Genomic DNA, 11,281 nt, shown 5'->3' on the forward strand with positions numbered 1-11,281 from the left:
AGAAATGGATAGATTCAGATTGGATGTTAGGAAGAAGTTCTTCCCCAGGAGGGTGGTGAGAGCCTGGCACAGGCTGCCCAGGGAGGTGGTGGAAGCCTCAGCCCTGGAGGTGTTTGCAGCCAGGCTGGAGGTGGCTGTGAGCAACCTGCTGTGGTGTGAGGTGTCCCTGCCTATGGCAGGGGGGTTGGAACTGGCTGAGCCTTGAGGTCCCTTCCAGCCCTGACAATTCTATGAACCAGGCAGCAGGACAGGGCTCCATCTAAGCACAGCTGAGAAGAGAGCTTTACACTACATTTCATCTGGTGCCAAAGCAATGCTGTCATCCCCTCAGTTTTGGTGCCAGAATTGGTTCACTCACAACAGTTAGTGTCCTGCCTAACACAATTCCCTTCCACATACCAAGCCAGCAGAAAATCCACAGTGCAGAAGCAGAAACCCTGCCCATTTAACTCTGCCATCCACCAAAAGAAACAAGCAGGCCAGACTGCTTGGAGGAGACAGCAGCCTCCCTCCTTAACCCTCCCAGCATGGCACATTTCTAACCGTTCCTGCAGAGGAAAGGCACATCCTGCTGTCCAGCCCCCTTCCTCCAGTTCCCTGGAGCTGCAGCAGCATTTCTAATGGCCCCATTTCTATTCCTGTACACATGCAGACTGCCTTGCCACAGCACTGAACACCTGCAGGACCTGCCAGCAGCTCAGGTGCTTCACAGACGTGAGCACTCTGCCACAGAGGGAAGAGCAGGCTGAACCTCAGGCTTCTGGGCAGCGTGAGGATTCGTCCAGCATTAAGGGGCTGAAAGGCAAAGAGCAAATTCCCATGACTTCTCCCTTTCCATCCCCCTCTCAGCAGCACTTCCAGGAGCACTGGGAGCACTGGAATCCCTCTGGGCAGGGCTGGTGTGGGTCCAGGGCGGGTAAACAAACTGATCCATTTATGGGATTACCTCCCTTTTCACTAAGCTTCCCATTATTCTGCCAGGGCAGCAGGTTGTGAGTCTCCATGCCATATTATCCCAGCAGTGTCACTCAGAGTTGATGCTGTTACAGCCCCAGCAAAGTCCCAGTCTGATCATGGCTTCACTCTTCATTATCCTGACAGAGGAAATCCAGCTCTAATCACACCATGGCTTGGTCTGCTGGTTCAGAAAGGTGACTGGCCCTGTGTTCAGCCAGAGAGGCTCAGCCTGGCAGCAGTCTAACCACAGAATGGTTTGGGTAGGAAGGGACCTTAGAAGTCATCCACTTCCAAGCCCCCTGCCACGGGCAGGGATGTTTTGCCCTTGCACAAATCATTTCACAGAGCTCTAGATGTTAACTTGTACCAAGTCCACACAGCCCCTCCCAGCCTACAGAAAGTCTGCCAGGTTTTGTGTGCCTGCATGGCTCTTCCACTCAGACACTTCTGTTTTCACAGAACCATGGAACTGGTTGGGTTGGCAAAGCCCTCTAGGATCACCCAGTCCAACCAGCAACCCAGCACTCAGCCATGTCCCCAAGTGCCATGTCCCCACACCTCCAGGGATGGGGACTCCACCACCTCCCTGGGCAGGCTGTGTCAATCCCTGACCACTCTTGCAGCACAGAAATTGTTCCTCCTCTCCAACCTAACCCTGCCCTGGCTCAATTTGAGGCCATTTCCTCTCCTATCACCTGAGAACAGGGAGAAGAGACCAACCCCCACCTCACTGCAGGCAGCTGTGGAGAGCAATGAGGTCTCCCCTCAGCCTCCTCCTCTCCAGGCTAAACAACCCCAGTCAGATCCTTTCACCAAGCAGTTTGTCTCCTTTCTTGTTTTTACCTCTGAACTCTCTTTCTGCATTCACTAGGAAGCATTCTTCAGCAAACTTTGAAGCTGTCTCTTCAAGGCATGAGAAGGTTGACATGATTAGAGCACAAGTCAGTGCAGAGGGGCTTGGGAGTGACATTTAAAGCAGTGAAAAGGAGGAATTGGAGGCAGTGGAACATGGATGTCACCCTCACAAAGTCATTTCCTACTTGGAGCTGCTGTGATGCTGCAGACTTAACATTTCATTAGCAGACTGACTCTGCTTGGGTTTGCTCTCTTTTTCCCCTCCTTCCCCCCACTAAAGCATAAGATTTTTTTCCTGCAGAAATGTTCAGCCAGTGGAACTGAGCAGCAGTTCCTCACCTGCCACCCAAGAACTAGAGGATCTAATGACTTCAGCAAGAAGCTTGGAGTGCTGCAAAGCTAAAAGCTCAGGGGGTAAGCTGGCACTTTCAGGATTTACCAAGAAAATAACAGAGGGGAAAGTTTAGGCACCCACAAAATGGCAAAGTGGTGTTCAGTGCATGAAGGCACAAAGCCCCCAGGCTGCTCAGCAGAAATCCCAGCAGCTTGTTTTAAGCCAGTGAGTCAAAAGTGATTCTGTAGCTTCTCCATCAGCTGGCATGGACTGGGCAGTGACCAGGCCATTGTAAGCCATGCCTACACCTCCAACAGAAGCAGAAGGCCTTCAGCAGCAGCCATGGATCCAGCTGAATGAGCCAGATCCTTCAAAACATAAAAGCACACCACTTCTCCCACTCCCTCAGAATTCCACTTGTTTCAAAACCCAAGACAGCTGCCTCAGTTGACAGGAGAACAGCTCCAAGCTTGGATGGACAGAATTCATCACATCTGGTCTGCAAAGCACCCCAGGTGCCACCTTCCAGCACAGAGAAAGCAAAGGTTCGTCAGGATTTATTGTGCCAGGAGCCTGTTCCACCCCAGGAAAGCAATCCCTGGCATGTGCTTATCACCAGAGCCTGTGATGCTGCCACTGTGCTACTACAGCTTTGCACAGGACCTCTGAGGAGGAAGCTCTGCACAGTGAGGCTGGGGAGACACTGGAACAGGTTGCCCAGGAACGTGCTTGAGGCTCCATCCCTGGAGACAGTCAAGATCAGCTTTGATGTGTGCCTGTGCAGCCTGCTCTGGCTGGAGCTGTCCCTGCTGCCTGCAGGGGGGTTGGACAAGATGCCCTTGGAGGCTCCCTTCCCACCTGATGCAATCTGTGACCTCTAAACTACACAGAAGTGAACAAATCCCTGTGAGTTTCCACTTGCTGGGTTTATAACCTGATATAGCTGACAGTTACACCCAGGAGCAGAGAGGGGACAGCTATTGTCCTGTCTAGCTCACCCTCTTTCTTCCTAATACTTGAGTAATTAGCCCAATACAATTAGCCAAATTCTTCCTCCACCCACCCAACCACTCAGGAGTCTTCTGCTTCTCCCTGCATTTTGGTTTGAGCTTCTGGTCAGCCAAGTCTTGGGACCTGATGGGGTTCACACTGCTCTCTACCCCTGCCTCCCGTATTTCTCTCCAACCCAGGATTTTCAGAGGGAAAACACACCAGCCCAGCCTAAGATTTCTTCTGCAAGGCACACGTTATGGGGATTATGGTGGAGCTAAGCTTAATCCTATTTATGTTAACACAGCTTTGTGTGCCTAAAAAAAGGCTTTGGGCTACCTGGAGCTGGCAAATGGGAACTGCAGCTCCCTTACCTGAAGAAAGTTGGAGCCCAGATCACTGTCAGGTGTTTACATCCAACTCACTCTGGAAGCCCTGGAAGACTTTGCAGGGCAGAAGGTGGTGTTTGGGGGCTTTTTTTAGGCAAAGTACTAGAGGTCAGCTGCAGCTGGAAGGAGTTTCCCAGCCTGCAGGCAAATTACAGATGAGCACCTCAGATCTCAGGACTGGGTTTTGCTTTGGATCACTTCTTGAGCACAAAGCCTTGGGCCTCCTGGCTACAGGAAAAGAGCTGTGGAGGTCAGGGGCATAGAGCTTTGTGCCTTCAGGTGACAGCCAGGAGACCCTTCCAGGGGCAGCACATCTTTCTCAGGCTGTAATCCCTCCCTGCTAATGACAATTAGATGTCACTGCCTGTATTTTCCACAGGTGGAAGAAAAGCAGCAGCTTCCTGGCAAAGCTCCTGCCCCTTGTAGATGTCTCTGGTAATCCCACTGAACCACTGCAACTCTCCACCTGCTGCTTTAGGGCTCAGGTTTCTCCCCTCTCAACCACTGACCAGTCTGCCTGAGGGTAAAGAGAGGTGGAGCCTTGATGTGCTGCTCTGTCCTTCATTATCAGTGTCACCAACCTAGAAGGGTAATTTTCACCTCCTCTGAGATTAGTTGAGTGCAGATTTTGAAGTTGGTCAAAGCTTCATTCTTGGGCAAAACCATCCTTCAGCAGGCAGCTGCCTGCACAGGGCCTGACCTCCTTGGGAGCAGAGGCTCACAGAACCGTTTGGGTTGGGAAGGACCTTAAAGATCATCCAGTCCCACCCCCCTGCCATGGGCAGTGACACCTTCCCCCAGCCCAGGTTGCTCAGGGCTTCATCCAGCCTGGCCTTGAACACCTCCAGGGAGGGGACATCCACAGCCTCCCTGGGCAACCTGTGCCAGAGTGTCCTTACCCTCACTGTAAAATGTTCCAGAAGACCCTCAGGAGAGGCTGAGGGAGCTGGGATTGCTTAGCCTGGAGAAGAGGAGGCTCAGGGGGAGACCTTAACTACCTGAAGGGAGGTTGTAGCCAGGTGGGGGTTGGTCTCTTCTCCCAGGCAACCAGCACCAGAACAAGAGGACACAGTCTCAAGCTGTGCCAGGGGAGGTTTAGGCTCGATGGGAGGAGAAAGTTCTTCCCAGAAAGAGAGATTGGCCACTGGAATGTGCTGCCCAGGGAGGTGGTGGAGTCCCCATCCCTGGAGGTGTTCAAGAGGGGACTGGATGTGGCACTTGGAGCCATGGTTTAGTAGTCATGAGGTGTTGAGTGAGAGGTTGGACTTGATGATCTCTGAGGTCTTTTCCAGCCTGGTTGGTTCTGTGATTCTCTGACACTCTGCTTCCAGGAAGAGATGACTTTACTGCATTCAGTTGCTGCATTTGAACCCATCCTTAGAGTTGGATTTCAGGCAGAATAAGGTTGCCCAATCTTTCCTGTGCTTTCCCTTTATACTTTCTGGCCTCTGCCCAAGCACCAGGTCTAACAAGGTCAAGAATAACAGCCCTCGTGCTAGGAGGTTGGCCCCAGTCTGAAAGGCATTTATTTAGTGTCCTGTCTGTGCAGAGCACTGAACCAAATGTCTGCAGCAGCAAAGCTCAAAGCCTTGCCTAATTGCATCAGGAGCCAATGGCTGAGGCCTCGTGTGATTGCTAAGCTTTAATTAGATGGGGACTGCAATTTTCCACCCCCTGTTCCTCCAGTCTGATTGTTACTGGGTTTGTTTGAGAAGGCCTTTGGAGGAGCAGAAAATGACAACAGAGAAGCAGTTCTCTTCAGGGATAAATTCCTGGTATTTTGAGGACCTTTTCCTCACACAGGCACAAAGCTGAGCCCCACAGGAGATCTTCCACTGTGCTGTGGAGCACATGAGTCACCCTGAATCATCAAAGGGTTCCCCTCCACCGACACCGAGTCTGAGGTCTAGTTAAAACAAGTTGCACTGAGCCATTCCCTGATGCTTCAGGAAAGAAAAGGAGCATTGTTCCTCGTTTAGCAGAACGCATTCACCAGCCCCGGACAGACAGGGGGAAGGCAGCCTGGTGAAGAGAAGAGCAAGCAGCACGACTGAGCAGCGCTGTTTGCAGGCAAGGAAAGAGGGAGGGACACCCAGTGAGACTGCCTGCTCCGGGATGGAAGGCACCGAAGGCACATTTAGGGCACATCCCCTTCCTCACTGTGCCAATGGCAGCCTGCTTTACCTCTGTGTGCCTCAGTTTCTGGCTGGAAAGCAGCTGTCCTGGTTTTTCTGTTGCTTGTGAAATGCTTTGCTAGCTGTAAACCTTTGACTGTTGCTGTGCCAGGGCACTCTAATCACCCTGCCAAAGGACACACAACTGAGTAATAGCCTGGCTTAGACATACAGTGAACCTCAGGCAGGGATTGAAGCCCAACTGCTCAACCCCTAATCCTATAGAACAGTAAATACATCCTCCCCTTGCTGACAGTCCTCTTGCTGGCCAGGCACAAAGGATTTGGGGGGGGGGAACTGCAAGAATTCCTGTCAGAACAAGCTGAAGTGCATCTCCATGTGAAGCCAGGTGCAGGAAGACCCAGCTGGTTGGTTCTGATGTCTGCAGTCCAGGCTTAGCAGAATTACCCTGCAGCAGCTGCCCAGTCCCTTGCAGATCAGACAAACAGCCTGGCAAGGTCCAGGTGGTTCTTCAGATCCCAGCCCTTCTCACTCTGACCAAGCCAAGGGAGGAAGCACAGTCGGTGGATCAAAAGAGCAGGCACAGAGCTGGAGGGCTTCTTGCTCACTCCCAGCTGTTCCTGTGCTGTGACACCCCTTGATGAGCCACTTAACCTCCCTGTGCCATGGCTCCTGCACTTGCAAAATCGATTTTAATGTCACTTCTGTTATCATCTGCAGCGTGTGATGTGGCAGAGAGATGCCAAGTGGCAGACATGAGAGTGAATCTCTCTTTATTGTGGGAGAGGGCATTCCCTCCCCTCCCATCAAAGCTCAGCAGCCTGTGGGTAAAACCAGGGCTAGCACTGAGCGTCAAAGCTGTCTTTGCTCCCATTATGAATGCTGTTGTTAATACACAGGCTACTGGCAGCTTATGCCAGACAATCATCTGCTGCCCTCAAGTACAGGAAGTGTGAGCTTGAGCTAAAGCAATGCCCTTTAGTAGAGCTAAAAACGAGCCACACTCTGTGGAGGAGGGGATGGTTTACAGAGTTACACAGAGCAATCAAAGGAGACCTGTGGCTGGCCTGAAGCTGCACAGCTCAAGTTTCGTAGCCAGTTTGTTTTCACCACCACGGCTGGCGCTGTTAAACCCAGGAGAGGGGATTCATACTCTGGGAGGAATGGAGCCTGGGCCAGAAGAGTCAGGCAGAGGCTAAGCTTTGCAAGGATAAGGAACCACTAAACAAACACCAAAGCTAAAGTTATGCACTCTGAGAGAGAGTATAAAACACAGCCCAGAGGCTCTCCCTGCCAGCAGGTGAGAAAGGAAACAGCAACCACTGCGTGGTTTCGGCACAAGCCCTCACAATTTTCTTTCCTTTTCAGCCCACAGAAAGGAAACCAAGGCCCAGCAGGGTCTGCACAGTGCACAGCCAGGCAGAGGCTGCTCTGGCGTTTTCTACTGAGTCCACAAAAAGCCCCAACAGAACTGATCTTCCACGCACCCTAAGGAAGAGGGAAGCTGGCAGCAATCTGCACTCCCCATGCTCTGACAGCATTCCCATCTCCTGGTACTTCTCACTGCTTATTTTGTGATCTGTTTGACTTCCTACCAGCAGAACAAAGCAAATAAAGCAAGCTCTCAGGATGGTTGTTTTCCTGGCCAAGATGGATTTCAGTGCCCTAAAGAGTCAACCTTACAAAACAAGATGGGGGGGGGGGGGGGGGCAGGGAAGACAAAGCAACCATCCAAACTGCCCTCTGTCAGTCTCCCCCATGAAATGGGCATCCACAAAGCAGATTTGAGGCTTCCCAACAGCCCTCAGACAGAGGTTTCATGCATTCAGGAGAGGAGTCATGTCTGTAAAATCAACTCTGCACCACAACCTGGCTGCAGTCCCCATGATTTACTGGGACAACTGCAAAGCACTGCAACGAGAAGGAAACCTCGAAGCTAAAAACTGCTGTAAAATAGCCAAAAGCTCCTCCAAAAACCACTACTGCTGATTTGCAGCCCCTTCCCTCCCCCCGAGCTGAGCTGCCCAGAAGGTCCTTCTGTTAGCAAGCAGCTCTCCCACCCCAAAATCTTGCTCCTTTTGCTCCATCTCTGCTCCTGAAAGCATTCCAAGTGCCAGAGTGCCTAACAGCTCCCGCAAGACGCTGGCCAGCAGCATGCTTCCTTCGCCGGGGCGGGATCCGTGCGAGACACGGGACACGCATTTACCTCCGTGAAGCCTTCCTGCAGGATATCCAGCAAATTCCCCCTGGCCAAGCAAGAGAGCATTCTCCACAAGCCCACTGAGGGGAGAGGGGCTCAAAAGACACAGGGTAAATCCTCCAGCTCCGGGCACGACCTCTTCTTCCTCCTCCTCCTCCCAGAGACAAAGAGTTGGAGCTCATCGGGAACCACATTCATAGTCCCATATGTGCAGCCCGTTACTGCTACACGGTCGAGCCCAAGTCAAGGCTTGCACTGGGCATGCTCGAGAGGAAGCTGCCGGGGGAGCAGCCAGGGATGTCAGAGGGTTCCTATAGAAACGCGTCAGCTTACGAGATGCAGGCTCAGGACCGAGGGAGGGAAACATCTGAAACCCATTTCCAGCGGCCCTGCTCGCACAAAACCCGCTGTGGAACAGAGCTTTTCAAACCCACCAAACACAGCCAGCCCCGTATGGTGTGGGGGGAGGGAGACAGCCAAGGAACAGCAAATAGCAGAGGCCTTGCTCAGCTAGGAAAGCAGAAAGGGAAGGCTCTGAAGAGCTGCCAGCTTGAACTTTGTCAGCAGTCGTTCTGCAGCCCCGAAGAGGAGTTGGAGCTGTTCAGCCTGGAGAAGTGAAGGCGCTGGGGAGACCTCAGAGCAGCCTTCCAGTACCTGAAGGGGGCTACGAGAAAGCTGGGGAGGGACTTCTGACAAGGAATATGATAGGGCAAGAGAACTGAAGTTGATATCTTAGTTGAAGTTATCCCTGCAGGGGGGTTGGATGAGATGACCTTTAAAGGTCCCTTCCAACCCAAACTGTTCTATGATGCTATGAGTCTGTTTCTCTGATGCTGTGTTTCTCTGATCCTATGATGCTATGATTCTATGATGCTATGATTCTGTTTTTCTCTGATCCTGTGATGCTATGATTCTGATTCTATGATTCTATGATGTTATGTTTCTATGATGCTATGCTTCCATGTTTCTATGATGCTATGATTTTATGACTCTAAGCTGCTATGATTTTGTGACTCTGTAGCTTTCAGCTTTATGACATCAAAATAAAAGCTTTGGAATGGTTGCAAAGAGCAAAGAAGAGCCCAAACCACAACCCCAGCCTTTCACTCAAAGTAATGCTTCATCATGCTCCCTGAAGATGATTGCAAAGTGAAGGGCATGAGCCAGTGATCTCAAAAGGATGTCCACATCAAAGGGATGTCCACACCAACTGCTCCTGGTGTGAGTGACCTTCACTCCAAGCATGCAGGGTGGATGCCAGTTTGGTTGGTGGCATTGCCCTCTCCTGGCCAGTTTCAGCTGGTTCAGAAACAAAGGTTTGTGAGGCCAGGACCACAGTAACAGCAAAATGTGCTGTTTAATGTAGCTAATACCTTTGTGTCCCTCGGTGTCCCTTCCTATCAAGCATCCAGAAAAGAGATCAGACACAAAAGGGACTGCTGAAAACTCACGGAGGAGGCAGCAGGTTGTGGGGTGTGTGGAGGCACCGTGTCCATCACAGTCCCCATGGATGCCCAACCCTCCCAAGCTCCCCATCGAGCATCCACAACAGAGTTCAGAGACACAGAAAGGATCCTGGAAACTCACGGAGGAGGCAGCAGGTTGTGATGTGTGTGGAGGCACCGTGTCCATCATAGTCCCCATGCCGGATGCCACAGCTCCGCTCCGTGCCGAGGGCAGTGTCCCAGCGCTCCTTCCCCCTCGAAGCCTGAGGGGGCTAAGGAGACCGCGGGCAGGGGGTGGCAGAGGGGCCCCATGGGCTGCCCTGCAGCCCTACCTGCGACCCGGGCCGCGTCGCGTCGCCGCTCTCCATGGGGACGGGGGCGGGACGGGACGGGGACGGGACGGGGGCGGGACGGGGGTGGAACGGGACGGGACGGGACGGGACGGCCCCGCCTGCAGTCGGGGCGGGAGTCCGGGGATCGCTGCGCTCCGCAATGTTCATCCGCAGCAGTGGCACTTACGGCCGGAGCCCTGTGCAGAAGGACCCGGGAGTGCTGGTGGCTAACAAGTCATGCAGGAAGGTAACAAGAGGGTTATCCACCCTCCTGGGCAGCCAAGAGGGCCACTGGGATCCTGCGGTGCATTAGGAGTCTGTCCAGCAGATCCAGGGAGGTTCTCCTCCCCCTCTGCTCTGCCCTGGTGAGACCTCACCTGGGGTACTGCATCCAAGTCTGGGCTCCCCAGTGCAGGAGGGACAGGGATCAGCTGGAGAGAGTCCAATGGAGAGCTACCAGGGTGATAAGGAACTGCAGCACTGCCCTATGAGGAGAGGCTGAGAGCCCTGGGGCTGTTCAGCCTGGAGAAGACTGAGAAGGGATTTAATAAATGTTTATAAATATCTGAGGGCTGGGGATCAGGAGGGAGGGGACAGGGACAGGCTCTGCTCACCTGCACCCTGGGATAGCACAAGGGGCAAGGGATGGAAACTGCAGCACAGGAGGTTCCACCCCAACATGAGGAGGAACTTCTGCGCTGTGAGGCTCCCAGAGCCCTGGGGCAGGCTGCCCAGAGAGGTTGTGGAGCCTCCTTCTTTGGAGGCTTTCAAGATCCATCTGGATGTGTTCCTGTGTGACCTGTGCTGGATTCTGTGGTCCTGCTCTGGCAGAGGGGTTGGACTGGAAGCTCTCCAGAGGTCCCTTCCAACCCCTAACATCCTCTGATCCTCTGAGCCAATGTGAGGAACCCTCCAGCCGGGTGTGCCCCGCGGCTGCCTCTGCACTTCCAAGCAGGCAAAGGCCTCCCCAAAAAGCACAAATGTGTTAGTTCAAACCGAAATTTCCACCTTTAATGCTCAGGCAACACTTGATACCTTAACACCCAAACATAACAACCCCAGGAAAGACAGGAGCCAGGCTGTTGGAAGCTTTTAATTAACACTCAGTGCAACGCCAAGTCCTTTAGAAAAGTCTTTATTGCAGCACATGTGGCTTCCAGGTTTCATCTGTACAAATGTGCAGAGCATTTGCTCATCTCAACCCACTGTCCTTGCAGAAACAGCACCAAGTGCTAGCTGGTGCTCCTCAGGGAACAGGAGATAAATCATCCCCATTCCCGGCGTGGAGGCACTCATTAAAAGATCGTTTCTGCCCTAATCCCAGAAGAGCTGATCAGTAGATAACAGTGACCCAAGTGAAAGCAAATTCCTCACAGCCAAACCCAAGTCCTGCCCCTGTCAACAGCAGACCTGGTTTAACGTGATGGATGTACAAACTGCCACCACTCTCAGCCCAGCAGCTTGACCTCGGTGTCTCTGTGCTTGCTGAGCCGCTTGGGCCCCGACTCAGATCTTCCGCTGGGTGAGGAGAAACTTCAGTACCATCTGCATGGCCCTGCAGCAATGTGCTGGGTTACAGTTATTGGAGTCTGCACCCTCTAGAAAGTTCTCCTGAACTGGAGTTCATGTTTAATAATGGTTTTC

General features: G+C 52.7%; 1 protein-coding gene across 1 annotated transcript in view; it reads right to left on the reverse strand.

The window, feature by feature from the left end:
- The window catches only part of DIXDC1 (DIX domain containing 1), a 29,398-nt gene extending 21,389 nt beyond the window's left edge, over positions 1-8,009 (reverse strand). The window contains exon 1 of the mRNA XM_054176142.1: positions 7,867-8,009. Coding sequence (XP_054032117.1) covers positions 7,867-7,926 — 60 coding nt within the window. The 5' untranslated portion in view covers positions 7,927-8,009. The remainder of the gene's footprint in view (positions 1-7,866) is intronic.
- Between the last annotated feature and the right edge of the window lie 3,272 nt (positions 8,010-11,281).

Source organism: Dryobates pubescens, chromosome 34 (genome assembly GCF_014839835.1).
Source record: "Dryobates pubescens isolate bDryPub1 chromosome 34, bDryPub1.pri, whole genome shotgun sequence".
Classification (NCBI taxonomy): domain Eukaryota; kingdom Metazoa; phylum Chordata; class Aves; order Piciformes; family Picidae; genus Dryobates; species Dryobates pubescens.